The sequence below is a fragment of the Podarcis gaigeae genome (assembly GCF_964106915.1).
Source record: "Podarcis gaigeae genome assembly, chromosome: 17".
In the NCBI taxonomy this organism is placed as follows: domain Eukaryota; kingdom Metazoa; phylum Chordata; class Lepidosauria; order Squamata; family Lacertidae; genus Podarcis; species Podarcis gaigeae.
In genome coordinates this window covers 11,878,021-11,893,941 of record NC_139694.1, presented here as the reverse complement: position 1 = coordinate 11,893,941, position 15,921 = coordinate 11,878,021, and the positions used below count along the sequence as shown (strand labels likewise).

Sequence of the window (15,921 nt, the reverse complement as noted above, 5' to 3'; positions counted from 1 at the left end):
TCCCCGGCCACGGTCGCCACCTGCGCGCAGCGGCGGCGGCGAGGCGCGTGGGGCTTAGAGAGCAGCGGCCCCTTCCCCCCCCCCCCCGCCGCCCGCCCCTCAGGCGCTTTCCCGCCTTCCTCTTCCTCCCTCCTCAGTCAGCAGCGGCGGCAGCAGCAGCAGCGGCGGCACCCTCCCCCTCGCTCTCGGCCAGGCCAGGCGGCGCGCAGGTGGCGAAGCTCGAGGCTGAGGGGCACGCTGGCGGCCACCGGCGCCAAGAGAGCTCGGGGCTGCCCTCGCCGTTTCCCGCCGGCCATGGCCCCCCGCCGCTGTTGCTGTGGCATCCGCCTGCTGCTGCTGCTGCTGCGCGCGGTCGTCGTCCTGCTGCTGCTGGGCGCCTCGGCCTCGGCGGGGGCGGCCCCGCCGTGCCCCTCCTCGCCGCCCAGCGTGGACTGGGTGCAGGGGCTGGCCCGGCGCGCCTCCGTGGTGATCGAGGGCAAGGTGCTAGCTCACAGCGTGGTGGAGCCAGGAGGAGGCGGAGGCGGCGGCGGCGGCGGCGGCGACGACGTAGGAGGAGGGAAAGAAGCGACGTCGCTGTTGCTGCTGCTGCCGTCGCCGCCGCCGCTCCTCACCCTGCCGGAGCAGCAGCAGCCGACCGCCGCCTCTGCTTCCAGCGCCACCTTCTCAGGGACCGTCCCCTCGCCAGCTCCCCGCGCGCTGGTGCCCAGCCCCAGCCCGCCGCCCGTCTCCTGGGTGACTCGGGTGCGCGTGCACCAGGTGTGGCCGGCCAAAAGCGGCGGGCTGCGCAAGGACGGGCTGCTGTGGGTGCTGCTGGCCGAGCGCGGCTCCGCCTGCGGGAGCAGCCTCAAGGAAGAGAGCCGCTACATCTTCTTCATGGAGCCCGTCGCCGCCTCCAGCCTCAACGGCACTGGGGCGCCTTCGCTGCTGCTGCCGCCGCTGCCGTCGCCTTCGCCGCTCTTCCGGGCGTCTTCCCCGCCCCTGGAGACGGGCAGGAGTCTCAAGAAGGAGGTCAGCAGGGCGCTGTGTACCCGGGGATGTGGTAAGTCAGCTGGCTGGCGAGGGGTGCCCGAGGAGCGGTGCCTGCGCATCCGCTTTGCGGGGCAGGTGGGGGGATGAAGGTGGGGAGAAGGATGAGGTTACTTGGTTCCTCGTTCCTTCGCTGCTCGCCCTCTTTCTTGCCACCTCCGTCCCCGAGGTGTGGGACTTGTGGCCCACTCTGGATCTTTCCTCTTTGGAGCGATTTGCAGGTGGATGTGGATCGCAGGTCGTTCAAGTTGGGTGCCAACCATGGGTGGGAAACTTTCCGAAAGCTCCCTCTCTTATACGCACAGCAACAAGCAGGTTACTAGTTTGGGGTTGTGGAGAGTGGCTATATTACTGCAACAGAATGGAGCCTTTATCTCTCCTGCCGATTTATTTTTTAGTTAGTTTGCTCAGAGAAGGCTGCATTTCAGGCCATCAAGAAAGAGGGAGGGAACTAGAAGGCTGCTTCGTGCGGGGCAGGGTGTCTTTACTTCACCTGAATAAAGGCCTTGGCTGTTTGTTTGCTTTCTTAGAAGGAGGAAGGTGCTTGATGGGGTGATGCTTTCCAACCCTTGTTTACGTTGGTATATTGTTGGATGTGTAACTTTAGATGAAGCCGTAGGCTTTTGAAGCAGAACGAACGAAGAATTTGGTTGCATGTTGTATCTGGAAAGGTTGCTCTTTGGTCGTGGCGAATACTTCCTTGACTGGATCTCCTTTGGCATATGGGAATTGGATATGTATTGTAAATAAATCCAGCAGGGCCCAGCCGTTTTTCAACTGCTCACGTTGTGTCCACCCTTAAAGTCTTCTGATGCCTCCAAAATCATTTCCCTCAACAAAAGAAGCAATTGCTCTCTCTCTCAGCTTCTGGAAATTTAGTGGCTCCCAAATGTTAACAGTCCTCTAGACGTAATTCTGCCCTCCCATTTCTAGATGTGTTAGTACTCATGAGAGCCACTGGATTTAACTGGATTGTTTGCGAATGCAGTGCCCTGTCTTGTTTTATAGCACCTGAAATTCAGTCTGTCAGCTCTTGTTAACGTGAGGGTTTCAAGATGATTTTGTTTTGTGGCTGGGAGAACGCAAATGATTGTTGGAGGCAGAGCTGCTGAGGAACAACGCTGACCAACCAAATCCATGAATCTTGGTGATCCTTTTCATTGTGTGTACTTTCACCTCAACTCAATTGGTTTCTGTTTTCCTGTTTAATTTGTAATTGTTACCATAATCGTTTCGGCATTTTCTAGCTACCCTGTGCCAAATTACTTCAGAATGGCTGCAGAAGGGAGCTGTCCACATTTAACGGTGCTGATGTTGAGTGAATGACGTTGGGATTCCCCAGGACTGGCGGATAGATGTCACTGTAAAACAAGGGAAATACTCTGCGGGGACCTGACATATTGGCTGATATAAAAGCTGAACATTTTTCTACATCAGGTTGTTTTTTCTTATGGTGCAGTGAGGAAAGAACGTGTCTTTATCAATCCTTTGTAGTAAGGTTTCTGGTGTGATTAAACAAGATACAACAATGGATTGGGCTGCTGCAAACAAAACTGGACACTGGCATAATATGAATTAAGTATAGGGGAAGAATTGTGGGAGTATTAGAATCCTGATTATTCTTGTCTATTCCAAAACATTGTCATACATCTCACAGGTGTGTTAACATTAATAAAGCTTCTAGTTTTCCTGTGACTTTCATTCATAACAGTTTTGAGGCTCCTGTGATCTGCAAGCTTACTTGAAATATATATTCCATTACATGTAGGATACAATGTTGTTGTTGAGCTACACACACACACACACACACACACACGTGTGTTTAAAAATCTGAATACTTCAGTAGTTGAGGCGTTCTATGGAAAATGAGGAAATATGCAAAGGCGAGTTAACGTATAAGAGTTAACCACAGTGGAATGTTTTTGTTCCCCTTTTCCTGCTGTGGACCTGAAGTATGCAAATGAACATATACAGCATGATTGAGTTTCTTCTTAGCTTGAAATGTGAAAACATAAAGATGGAAATTTCTCCCTTTTTTTGCAGGACTTGAATTTTAAAATGTAGGTTGTGGTGTTGGTTCATTGTGTGTATCTGCTGTTGATTAAGTAATAAAATGTGAATAACACCCTTTGGTGAGGTGGGGGGGGCTCTCAGCAGCTTTTTGCCTTAACCATATTGAGTTTAGCCATTCCCAGAAAAATTAATGAGAGAATGGCTGATGTCTCATTGCTGTCTCAGTTCCCATCTTTCTGTCCATAGATTGATGCTTGTTTATGTATTTAAAATATTTACCAGCTATCTAAGGCAGTTACTGAGTCAGGATTACTGCCTCCTTTCATCTTAAGATAGGATTCCACCCCTTTTGCTTAGTCTGTAATAAACTGAATTTACTCTGCTGCTGTGACTTCTCAGCATCTGACAGCCTTTGACTTCCATAAAAGTCAAACCTGGTGAGCTCCAAATGCTCTAGACACTGCAGTGAGGCCCTAAACGTGTTTTTTTTCAAGTCAAGGACTAGGGTAAACCATCTGTTATAACAGTATTTAGTGAATAATGGTGGAGAAGTGTTAAATGGAATATCAGATGGCATTAAAATCTCTGGCTTCAAACTCAGCAGTTCAGTTCTAATACCATGCTGAATCATGACTAATGGAAGTTTAACTACAGTTTAGTGTGATGCCTGAACAGATAAACCATGGATTGCTATTGACCAGCAGTTCGGAATCAGAAACAATGTTTAAAATAGGCTTGTAAATTATTGCTTGTACTAATTATGATGTGTGAATTAACAGAAGATAGAAACAGCCATCATGCTGCCTGTGGAGGCCACTGCATCTAGTGATTGGTGTGCTGAGCATACGTAAAATTAAAGCTGATGAATAACTGTAACCATGGTTTGCTTGCACATTGGGAAGCTGTAACCATTGTTTGAGTTTTAATCTATGTTTAGCTGTGAGGTCTGTCAGGATAGATTCACTATATGATTAGTGGTTGATATGGTTTGTCAGGGTGTATTAATTACAGAGAACGTTCATTACCATATACTCAAAAGGCCAACTTCTGAATCGAGATAACTAGGTCTCATGCTTGTGAGATTTTATTTATAGATGGATATGTTTTATTTCATCTATCAATCAAGTTCTTAATTTTATGTTGTTGTTTACTTAATTCTGAAAGGAATGAATACTTTCTCTTTATAAGTGTAATTTTTAATAGCAACCTTCTCCCCCCCATACATTAAATATAGAGGATTCTCCCCCCCCCCCTTCCCAGTTCAGGATTGTAGGAGAAAACTGGTTTTTGACTTGAAGTAAAATCTCACAGAAGAAGGGGTATTATCTCAACCATCACCAAAGTTACTTGCATTTCAGGAGTAATACATAACTCAAAGATAAAGACTGTAAACCTTAATGATGTGATTGCTCCTTACTCAAAATAAGATGTTCTATTGACATCATGGGTTATAGATTATACAGAGATCAAAGCAGTCAGATAAAGCTCTTTTTTCATGCTGCGGTAAAACTTACACAAGCTGCCTAATGAAGGAGAAGCTGTTTATCTGCCTGTTTTGTAATGTACAAATGATTAGCTGTGTGCACCCTTACTCTCTCATTAGTTGCATAAAGTCCACACTATATAAATTATATGCTTCCAATATCAGAGATGCTGCCAGCTACCATACATTCTCCATGCAGTGCATATTTTACTCCGATTCTTCTCTAACACTGGCACCAGCTGATCAAGCTAGAGGAAAATGCCAGCCATTTCTGGGGGGCAATCAGTTATGGGGGGGGGATGTCAATTCCTTCCTTTACTGGTTGGTAATCATTAGGATTTGGCATTGAAAGCAGGTGGTGGGCACTGCAGCCATGTGCAAGTGTTAGATTGTTGATTGGCCCACTTCCCGCACTGATATAGCAACTTTGGGGGTGGCTTGCCCATCAATATCAATATCAGTGTAGTTACCCTGTGCTGGCAGAAGTTCCCTTTGTCTCCATTGCCACCTTCCAACAGTTACTGGTAAATGTGGGCATTCTCCTCCCAATCTTGATCACTTGATAGCTGCATCTAGCAGTTCGTTAGGGCTTTATTGGCCAACGCTGACTACCACCCTAAAAGAAAACCAATACCGAAGTGCTAGAATTCTGGACTGTACTACATTAGACTATACATGTCTCTCTCCTGAAAGTTCAGATATATAGGGTGAGTCCTTTAAAAGAGGCCCTGTGGATACAGAGTACACATGTTCTACGGGGCCTTTTTAAAAGACTCACCCTGTAAAAAGCTCACTCTGTGTAATAAACCAGGGATCAGACAATACCAAATCCTTTTCTCTGATATATTAGCATAGATGGGGGGGGGGGCGGTTTGGTCTGTGGAGAAGCATTCAGAAGCATGTCTTCCTCACCTGCAATCTGAAGTGTTATGGCTGAGAAGTAGAACCATTTCAGTCTGCATAATTTGTGGATCAGCTGTTACTGCACACCACTATACACAGATGTTTTACATATCCCTTGATTATGTGTTTCATACAGTGTAGCTTCCAAGTCCCTGTGGATGGCTCCCGTTCCTTTGTCCTACATACATTCCAGTGCCTTCTACTTGGGTCCTTTTTAAGAAAAAATGGGCAGGGGAATGTCATGCAGTTGATTACAGGGGACCATCTGGCCCAGGGTTTGTTTGATTGGACTCTAAATGAGCCAAGAAACATCTGTGTACTTCTCTCTTGAATCGTGCAAAGCAGCCTTAAGTCCAGCCAAAATTAAAGTTGGCGTCTTCTTTCTGTACTACGTGTTTTGATTTGGCCTGCAGGAGAAGATTAATTAATAGCATGCGTGAACTTGCTTTGTGTTCATATATATCAGGTATTTGGAGAACTGATTCCCTTTGTGCCTATTGATCTGCTGTTTTTGAGGCATCCAGTCATTTGCATTTTCTATTTCTTTCTTGTAGTTTGTTGCCTTGTTTCATTTACCTACTGTGAGGGATTTCTAAAAGCAAAACATTGCGCTTGTCAGTGTATGTTGACTATGTGCCTCCATTTGCATAAAATATTGCTGCGAAGGATTTTCTGTCCAGAGCTAAAGAGATTTCTTATAAAGCTGTATTAAGTGGTAAGCTTTAAGAATAGCAATAACTTTACTGCCTGTTTTTCATATAAGAGTGCAGAAGCAGACTTAGCCAATAGCCAAGATAGCCTGCATGTGCATCAGTATTATGTTTAAATGTGTGCATTGAGTCTGCTAAAAGCCACATAAAGGAGGGCCTTCATTACTTACTTAACTTCTTACATTCTTACAGATTCAGTATCTATCAAGACAGTTATTTGGGTGCCCCCCCCAATCCTGTCTCATCTAACAGAGTAAAACTTGAAATATAGTCACCTGGGGAAACCTTAAGTACAATCAATTTTAAATGTATTTGAAAAGCTGCCTGAAAAATAGTCCACTTCCTTATTTACCCACTCTGGGGAGTATATTTTCATCTCTATATACTAGGTTAGACAGACTCAGTACTAATGGAAGTGACATATATACCTTCCTAGACACAGGAGTTATGCAGTTCTCAGGAGGTTTGAGGTTAACAAACTTGTTTTCTTTTTTACAAAACACAACAAGTCTCAAAAGAGCATATTGTAAATATCATTGTCCCTAAATCAGTGCAAGCTTAGGCATGTCTACTCTGAAGCAAGTCCCAAGGAATTTGGTGGGCTTCTTTCCTAGGTAAATATGTATACAAAGGTAAAGGACCCCTGACAGTTAAGTCCAGTTGCGAACGACTCTGGGGTTGTGGTGCTCATCTCGCTTTACTGGCCGAGGGAGCCAACATTTGTCCGCAGACAGTTTTTCTGGGTCATGTGGCCAGCATAACTAAGCCACTTCTGGTGAAACCAGAGCAGCGCACGGAAATGCGGTTTACTTTCCTACCGGGGTGGTACCTATTTATCTACTTGCACTTTGATGTGGTTTCGGACTGCTAGGTTGGCAGGAGCTGGGACCGAGCAACAGGAGCTCACCCCGTCATGGGGATTCAAACTGTTGACCTTCTGATTGGCTGGAACAAGCTCCATGCAAATGCAATAGTTATCCACGAGAGGTTTTTTTAAAGGAACTCTTTAAGGATCTTTAACATTTCAGAAGTTATCTCCCATCACATTCATTTGGAAAGCACCCCATCCCACCACCACCCCCATAAATAAATAAATGTGCCAGTAACAGATTTTGAGCCTGGAGTTACAGAAGATAGATAAGGAAATTGAGAGAAGCATCCTTGCCTGAGGTGTGCATATTCATTTGAAAAAATCCAATCACTGTCTCCAAGCCAGCAAGTTTGGCTAGGTTGGCAGGAGCAGGGACTGAGCAATGGGAACTCACCCCGTCGCGGGGATCCTCCACATGCAGCTGCTGGGTGACCTTGGGCTAGTGACACTTCTTTGAAATCTCTCAGCCTCACTCACCTCACAGAGTGTTTGTTGTGGGGGAGGAAGGAAAAGGAGAATGTTAGCTGCTTTGAGACTCCTTCGGGTAGTGATAAAGCAGGATACCAAATCCAAACTCTTCTTCTTCTTTAATAAATGAATAAAATAAAATAAAAACCCTCAGGTCTAGAGTCCGAATGCATCCCTCAAGGCCTCTCTGTCTAAACCTTAGGACTTTCACCAGGTCACATGCCTTACCAGCCCTGCACGGCACCCTTCTTTACCTCTACAGTAATTGTGCCATTTAATTGTGATAACGCCTCCTGCATGCTTGGGTGAAGAAGGATGGAGAGGTGCTGCTGGGTGGGTCAACAGCTGTAGAAGTCTCTGACTTGTGTGACTGAAATGTAGCCTATTGTACGAAGCCACACCCATTTTTTGCCTCAGGCCCCACTTACCACTGGAATATGATGCCCCAAACATTCCCTGTGAGGAAATGTGTGTAGCTCTAAGGCTGAAAAAGTTCCCTACCCCAGCCGTAACAAAATGAAAAAGACAATATTAGCAGATCACTTTTCTTTCTAAGAATGGCTGGTAGCTGCAGCTCATTCAATTCTAAATAATCTTCAATTACCTTCATTACCTCAAAATGGGTGCCTATATTGCCACTTTTGTACATTCATTTAAATGTAATCGATCATCAGTTCGTCAGTTAAATGGTAGAGGAGTAGTCAACTAAAAGTTATGTAATTCAGCTGGCAATCTGGGTTGTTTTAGTTAAATATTGCTTCCATATTAAACATAAACAAACGGGTACATCATATGGTGGCTATGTATGCCCAAAAGTGGGAGCAGCGAGAAGTCTACCCAGGAAAGAGAGATACATTTTATTTCATCTAGGACATCACCATACCAACAAGAGGAAAGAGACTCAGCAGGGTCCAAGTTGGTCCCACATTTTAGAGTCAAGATGCTTGTGTGTGTGTGTGTGTGTGTGTGTGTTACTGGTTCCAACAAAGTGCAAATGTAAAATACATATAAGAAAATATAGAAAAAATAAGAAAAGGGGAGAGTATCTTAGGAAACTTACTGCCACTGAGTACATTATGGGAATACGTACATAATTCATATCACCCACATTAAAATAGGATACTATTTTTTAATTGTTTTTTATGTTCACAGTATCCTATGGAGAAATCACAAAAAGAGAACATATGGATCAGATCTCCAAATCATCTCTCTTAAGCTTGGTACCAGCTCAGGTTATTGGTGAGGGAGACTGAATATTTGAATGCCCCAATATATGTATTCCCTGTGAATAGAAAATGAGCATGACAGGGGGAAATTTCTAGGCTAGCTAGCTTCTTGATATTCAATATTTAAATGTGCTGGGATCCTACAGAGTCTCCAGTCCAGGAGCAGATACTTGCTGCTGTGTTCTGCCTCTTTTTTTCATTTCTGCACTGTGCGGGTCTCATAATGCTGCTTGAGTACATCTGATCCCTGAAATAAGCACCATATGGATGTACCCTAGGTAACAGAAATGTCAGATTGCAGTGCACACTGCTTGTCAGTACGTTGTACAGACACTTTTTAAAGAATGTAAATCCTACTGCTGATTAAGTGAGTGGATTACATGACTGTAGTACAGGCTACTTGTGTCTCTACCTCTGAAATAAGCTCACTGATTTCAGTAGACCTAGTTTTCTGAATAAAACAAGCTGAATGTTGTTTCATATGTGCAGTGGTTGCAGAGATACATCAGTGGAGTTTTTGTGGTCTTAAGGAACAATTCTAATAGGGTTCTTAAGCCAGAAAACGTTTTGCAAGTTACTTTGTCCAGTTATGAATCAAACAATGCTAATCAGTTAAGCTGCCATCTGCTACATTCATATTATCACTAGTAATTATAAATATGAAAACAGATTTCTTTTTCTTTACTGGGAAGAAAAGAATAAGGATTAAAGAGAGAGACTTTAGAATAGTGTGGAAACTCAAAGCCATTGTTTGCACAATTGTTTAATTTAGTTTTGATTGAAAATATACCTTTAAGGCTTTCTGATAATGGGTGCAATTATCTATCTTGAGATTCCGAGTGTTTATTCTATGTCTATTGCCACATATAAGTCATATTTTATTGTGTAATGTTCCGGAACTGCAGTACTATATTTCTCCTTGTGCCAAGATTATCTTTAGAAAAGCAATGAGAATCTAAATTACAATGTGCCATGATTATTTTATCTGCAACAAAAAATGTGAGTCATAGACAACATGAGTGACTATCTTAAAACACCTAAAATGAATTGTACTACAGAATGTGTAGAACAAACGCTTCTTAACGAGGAACAATATATTAAGATTCACTTCTTTCTGGAACTTATATGTTTAATTTATCTCTAGGAGCAAGTTGCATCAATATTTAAAGTTCACCCTTGACTATGCAGTTGTATTTATTTTATTTAGTAAATTTAGAGAGCCGCTGTGTTTTATCCTGATAAATGGTGAGATTATTGTTCTGATAATTGACAAAATGTTTGAAACAGAATGTTTTGTCATCAAGAGTGAAACACCCACTCAGGTTATTGCAAAGATTCCAAAGCTTATTTAAAGAAACATGCAACAGTCACCTGTATAGGAAAAAAAGCAGACATGTCTTACAATGATTAAAATCCTCCCCAAGTGACCTTTGAGAAAACTAAACAATAGATGTTCTATCTCAACTGTCACAGGCATTATGCCTTTGAATACGAGTTGCTAGGAATCACAAGTTGGGCAAAGTGCTGTTGTGCTTGAGTCCCGCTTGTGTGTTCCTACAGGTATCTCGTTGGTCCCTGTGAATACAGGATGTTGGATTAGATAGAGCATTGGCCTGATATAGCAGGTTCTTCTAATGTTCATTTCCTATCACAGTGAACTGAAACAAAAACATGGTAGGAATGGACACGTTCAGTTAGTGTTACAGAGGAGAACTGTTCCCGCTTTACATTTTTCAGTATAAAATGCATAATACAAAAATAAAAGCAAAGATAGAACTGGAAAAATCTGGGGGGAAAACATGTCATTGCACCAAACTGAAATATTTTTCTTCTCCTGCAGCTATATTTTCCAAGCTGTATATCTGCCCATATTATTTAAAACATAATAAATGAATATCACTTAGCTGAAAATATAATCCTCTGGTAGTTATTATTCTTTAGCTTTAAATAACTTGTTTGTTGTTTTTTTTGCATTATTGCTATATCCCATAGTTTAATCAACCAACTCCATGACTCTTGGTATATTTCATAATCAGCGGTACAAATATTTTCTGACACAATCACTCATTGAATCAAATCATGATCTTCACAACTGATATTATCAAGGATGTAGCTCACTAGTAACAGGCCTCAAGCATCTGGTAACAAGTACATATAAATTATGCCTATTACACGTGAAATTTCCGTCCAAATGTTTCTCATTTGGGGGCAGCCCCATCACATGTGCAACCATGTACCTGTGGCACCACAACCCTTTGAACATATGCTGGTTCCTAAAACACTTTCTAAAAATCATCCACTGAGTAAGTTGCTACCTAGATACTGCCACAGACTGGCCTCTTTTAAACATTAGCAGTAGGGGAAATATGTAGTTACAAAAATAATCTTTAACAATATTTAAAATAGCACTCTCCCTCAGAAATTATGGTGGCAATGAGAAAGGGAAGCTTGTACTCCTCCTCGCCTCAATTTCTATGTTCTAGCATAATTTTAATTGCAGATTCTCAAGTATTTCTCTACTAAAGTGGGGGTTCATGTCTTTGTGCAGTTACTGATACTTAGGTTGTTGTAAATCAATTAGGCTTTTCAAAATTACCATATAACTTAAATCATTTAATTCCTATGATGTTTTTAAATGCTGGCCATACACATGCCGACTGCTGTAAATGTGCCTAATTATGAGTTTTCATACACTGGTAGTTCTATATACATTTAAACTTTTTTATTACGTTGAGACAAATATTGATTTTTCTTATAACCCAGTTAATAGCAGTCAGGATGCTCTCTAGTGGTTGTGTTGTTTTTGTTTTTAATGGCTATCTATGTAAGCAACTGCACCTCTCCTTGCGTTGAAGGAGAGCCTCAGAACTGAAGAATAGAGACACAGCAAATGTCTTTAATAGCTACCTCCACACACTCCATCCTCTTGTGATGCTATGTTGTTAACATGATTGCTAACCATCTTTTTCCTTGTCCCCTCTTCCTGGTTTATTATTTAGCAGTGTGCTAAACTGCCTCATTAGAAGCTGCTGTTAGAACAGTTAATGCTACTGTATTCAAAGCTTAGAGACTCGTAAGAGAAAATGTACAGGATCTAGATAACTGCCAACTGGATAAGGGAAAGCATTAGAACTAATTTAAGATCTTGACCTTGAGAAAGCAACCAGCATAAATGAGTTTTCAGTAAGAGCTGTGTATTGTTTAAAACTGACTTCATGCAATGAAGTAGTTGAGATATCTTTTATAACTTTCATAACCACCACAAGCTGGTTTTAAATAAGAATATACGTTTCCAGTTGTAAGAAACCATGACTGAATCAACTGGTTTGTTGGTTTGTTTATTGCTGTAGGTCACTTTGGATGCAATATGTCTAGAAAAGTGACATGTAACATACCGTCCAAGTGTCTCTATTTTCCAGGGACAGCCCCGGATTTACAGAAGCTGTCATGGTTTCTGATTTGATCCCAGAATGTCCCTCTTTTCCTTAGGACATCCCTATTTCCATCAAATAAATGTTGGAGGTTTTGGAGTTATGCAATCCCCGAGGCAAGGAGATAAGTAACTATACAACCTTTGGAAGACATCTGAAGGCAGCTCTGTATAGGGGAGTTTTTAAATGTTTAATGTTTTATTATGTTTTTATATTTGTTGGAAGCCGTCTAGAGTGGCTGGGGTAACCCAGTCAGATGGGCGGGGTATAAATAATAAAAGTATTAAAAGTATTAATGTTGTTGTTGTTGTTAAACAGGGCACTTCTTTCATTGGAGAAATGTTGGACGGTATGATATTATAAACACTCTGCAATAAAAATTAATAATAGTAAAACACATGTGAAAGGCTTTGTTTAAGTTATCATGTTATGGAGTTGTTTCCTGAGTTGCTTACATGTTTCACAGTGAATGGCAGTTGAGCTAAGTCAGGGTTGGGAACCTAAGTGGCCCTCCAAATGTTGGTGATCTGCAGTTTCCATCACTCCTGACCATAGGTCATTCTGGCTAGGGCTGATGGGAGTCGGAGTCCAGCAACATCAGGAAGGTCACAAGGTTCTCTATTCCTGACCTACGGTCTGAAATTGAATGGTAGAATTGTGTTGTGGGTGTACATACCAACTTTCCTTGTCTTCATGCAATGAAGTAGTTAAGATTTCTTTTATAACTTTCATAACCACCACAAGCTGGTTTTAAATAAGAATATATGTTTCCAATTGTAAGAAACCATGACTGAATCAACTGGTTTGTTTTTTGTTTTGTTTTTTACATTGTATGTCATTTTAAATTTGGCTTTAATTAATTTTATTTGTTTATATTTTACTGAAATATGTCACGGGTTTGGGCTAGAAATACCAGTAAAGGAAATTCTGGCAGCAGCATTGTTGTGCAAATGGTTGCATAAGAGCTCATAGAATACTTTTCACAACATGGACTTGGCACCAAGCCTACATCTTGAGATGTGGTGTGGTTTCCTGTTCTTGCAGACATTGTGCAAGAAATCAGTCGGCGCTTGTGCCAACAGGTGCATATTGCTGGATTCCAGGTCTCTTTTCTCATGCAAGGATATTGCACTAAGTTAGGGAGAGTTCTTCCACTTATAAAGGGGACATTCCGCTTGCCAAGGGAACCTCTGCATAGATGTGGAGACTGAAATGAATGCTGGGAGCCTGAGAGCTGTGCTGACTCGGGGCCTGCACCATGTGTACCCCTTGTACCCCCTTCTTTGCTGCAAGCCCTGACACACAGCACACTAACAACAACATTATTTATACCCCACCTATCTGGCTGGGTTTCCCCAGCCACTCTAGGCGGCTCCCAACAGAATATTAAAAACATGATAAAACATTAAAAACTTCCCTAAACAGGGCTGCCTTCAGATGTCTTCTAAAAGTTGTGTAGTTATTTATTTCCTTGACATCTGATGGGAGGGCGTTCCACAGGGCAGGTGCCACTACTGAGAAGGCCTTCTGCCTGGTTCCCTGTAACCTCACTTCTCATAATGAGGGAACCGCCAGAAGGCCCTCGGCATTGGACCTCAGTGTCCGGGCTGTACACTGCTGAAAAGTTTTTCATAAAAGATTCATATCAAGTTATTAGTACATTCCTCTTTTGCTGCACTGCCAGGATACAAGCCAGGCTCTAGCACCAAAACACTGCTTGCTCACATTAACAGTAGTGCACCAAACCAATGAGCTTGTTACAGTAAGTGCCATACTTTTAACCATTGCTTTTCTTCAAGAAAAAAAGTGCCATTACTGCATTCCCTTGAGTACCCCCAGAAAGAAAGCACTGACTACACAAATTCTAAGTTGTCTTTTCAAACTGTATAAAGGTGGGGGGTTTTGGTTGTTGTTGTTTTTTTTTTTGTTAGCCAGCCATGTGCATAACAGCAAGTATGAAGTGGTCTTCATTTTTTTATGATCAGGCTTGCTGATTATCACCTGGTTTCTCTTGAGGGTAAATCCTATTAACTGAGTTGCAGTTTGTTTCCCCCCCCCCCCACAACTCCCATGATCCCTAGCTAACAGGACCAGCGGTCAGGGATGATGGGAACTGTAGTCCAAAACATTTGACGGGCCACAGGTTGGGGATGCCAGACCTAATGCCTGCTGTACATAGCAGAAACTAGTAAGATCTGTCACCCCCATTTTGAAAGAGGCTACAACGTGCAACTTTTTTTTTTGTACTTTTATGAGGAAAGAGTCCCACATCCCCCTAATCCCCCCAATAGAGAGTTCTGGAGAACTTGAAAGGTCGATCATTATTTTGCGACATTTTCAACTATGAAATTTGGAGTTTATGTAGTGCACTGCCCTTCTTCTTGTTCCTGAATTGTTCATTTTACTTCCATCAATGTTTTCCATCTTATTTCAGCAACTATGAGGATCACAGAAGTTCTTTAAAAGGATTGAAAAGTGGCGTTCTCAATATTTCTTTCCTTTCAAAAGCCTGCAGGCTACACAAACGCGTCTTGGGTGCCACAGTGTGCAGGCATATGTTGCCCACCCCCAAGATAAAGCAGCACACAAAAAGGATTATATTAGCTAAGCTGGACGTTAATTTGCAAAGCCCACTAGAAACAGAGTAGTTCAATGCCAATTTGATCAAATTACCTACTCCTCTAGGAAGGAAGGTTGTGATTTTAAGCGCTCTGTGCGAGCACTGCCCTGTTTTTTTAGAACTCTTTCTTCTTTGGCAATCACTCGTAGCTGAGTAAGATTGTCTTCCATAAACATGGTTTTAACAATGAGTCCGTAAGTGACTGTGGAGGCCAATTCTGGACCCACACGTCCTTCCACAGTGGGGACATTGGTTCCTGGGCAGGAGTTGATCACGGTGTGGATTTGCCAGGCATGCCTTCCTCTTAGCACATTTATGCCTTGAGTTCTGATTTTGAGTGTCTTCAAACAGTCAGTTCAGTGCCAATTTGATCAAATTACCTACTCCTTTAGGAAGGAAGGTTGTGATTTTAAGCTCTATCTGGGAACACTGCCCCGCTTTTTTAGAACTATGGAAGGCTCAGTTAACACTCTTGGTGTCTCCCTTTATTCTTCAGCTGTAAAAATCCCATTTGGGAACTTAAAATATCAGACATCCCCAATAGATTTTTAAATTTAATTTTACTATTTCCACTTAGGTGTTCCTTTCCCCTTTTTATTTTACTATTCAATAAATATGTAGTTATACAATCAACATCTAATGTAAATTTTTCATAAGGCATATAGATATTAATATGCAAATATTTACTGCTGCAAATATTAGCTGCAAGTTTTGGGTGAGGGGAGGCCCTCCCCTCGCCCGCTCTTCTCTCTGTGGGGCAAGGGGGGGGGGGCTTACTGCACAACTCCCGTGTCCCCATCACTTTGCATGTGAGAAATGTCCTTCCTTGGGGATGTGTGTGTGTGTGTGTGTTTTGCACAAGTGTCACTCTCTCCTCCAGATTCCCCTCCGTCGGTCTGAGCGAAGAGTCCACATCTGCAGAGAATGAGCTATAGCTTATGTGTTCAGGAACACACACACACACCATTGCGATGGGAGGCCGGCTGTGCGTGTGTCTCCCCTCCCCTTGCTGCTCTTACAACCCACCCTTTGGGTTGTCTCCTGTGAGAGTTGCGAGAGGCTCCCATGCTTCAAAATTAAAAATAATAAAAAAGAAAGCTGCAAGTTTCTTCTCTTCGTTTGTTTAATACTTACAGTTGGGTTAGTAAACAAGATAATGGGCAAAATACC

At 42.5% G+C, this 15,921-nt stretch overlaps 1 protein-coding gene across 2 annotated transcripts in view; it reads left to right on the top strand.

Annotated features, from left to right (window-relative positions):
• The first annotated feature begins 456 nt into the window (after window positions 1–456).
• Window positions 457–15,921, top strand: part of NRG1 (neuregulin 1) — a 505,915-nt gene continuing 490,450 nt past the window's right edge. The window contains exon 1 of one of the 2 annotated variants that reach the window (XM_083718891.1): window positions 457–1,039. In XM_083718891.1, coding sequence (XP_083575017.1) covers window positions 874–1,039 — 166 coding nt within the window. In that variant the 5' untranslated portion in view covers window positions 457–873. The remainder of the gene's footprint in view (window positions 1,040–15,921) is intronic. The other variant, XM_083718889.1, reaches the window with a different exon arrangement.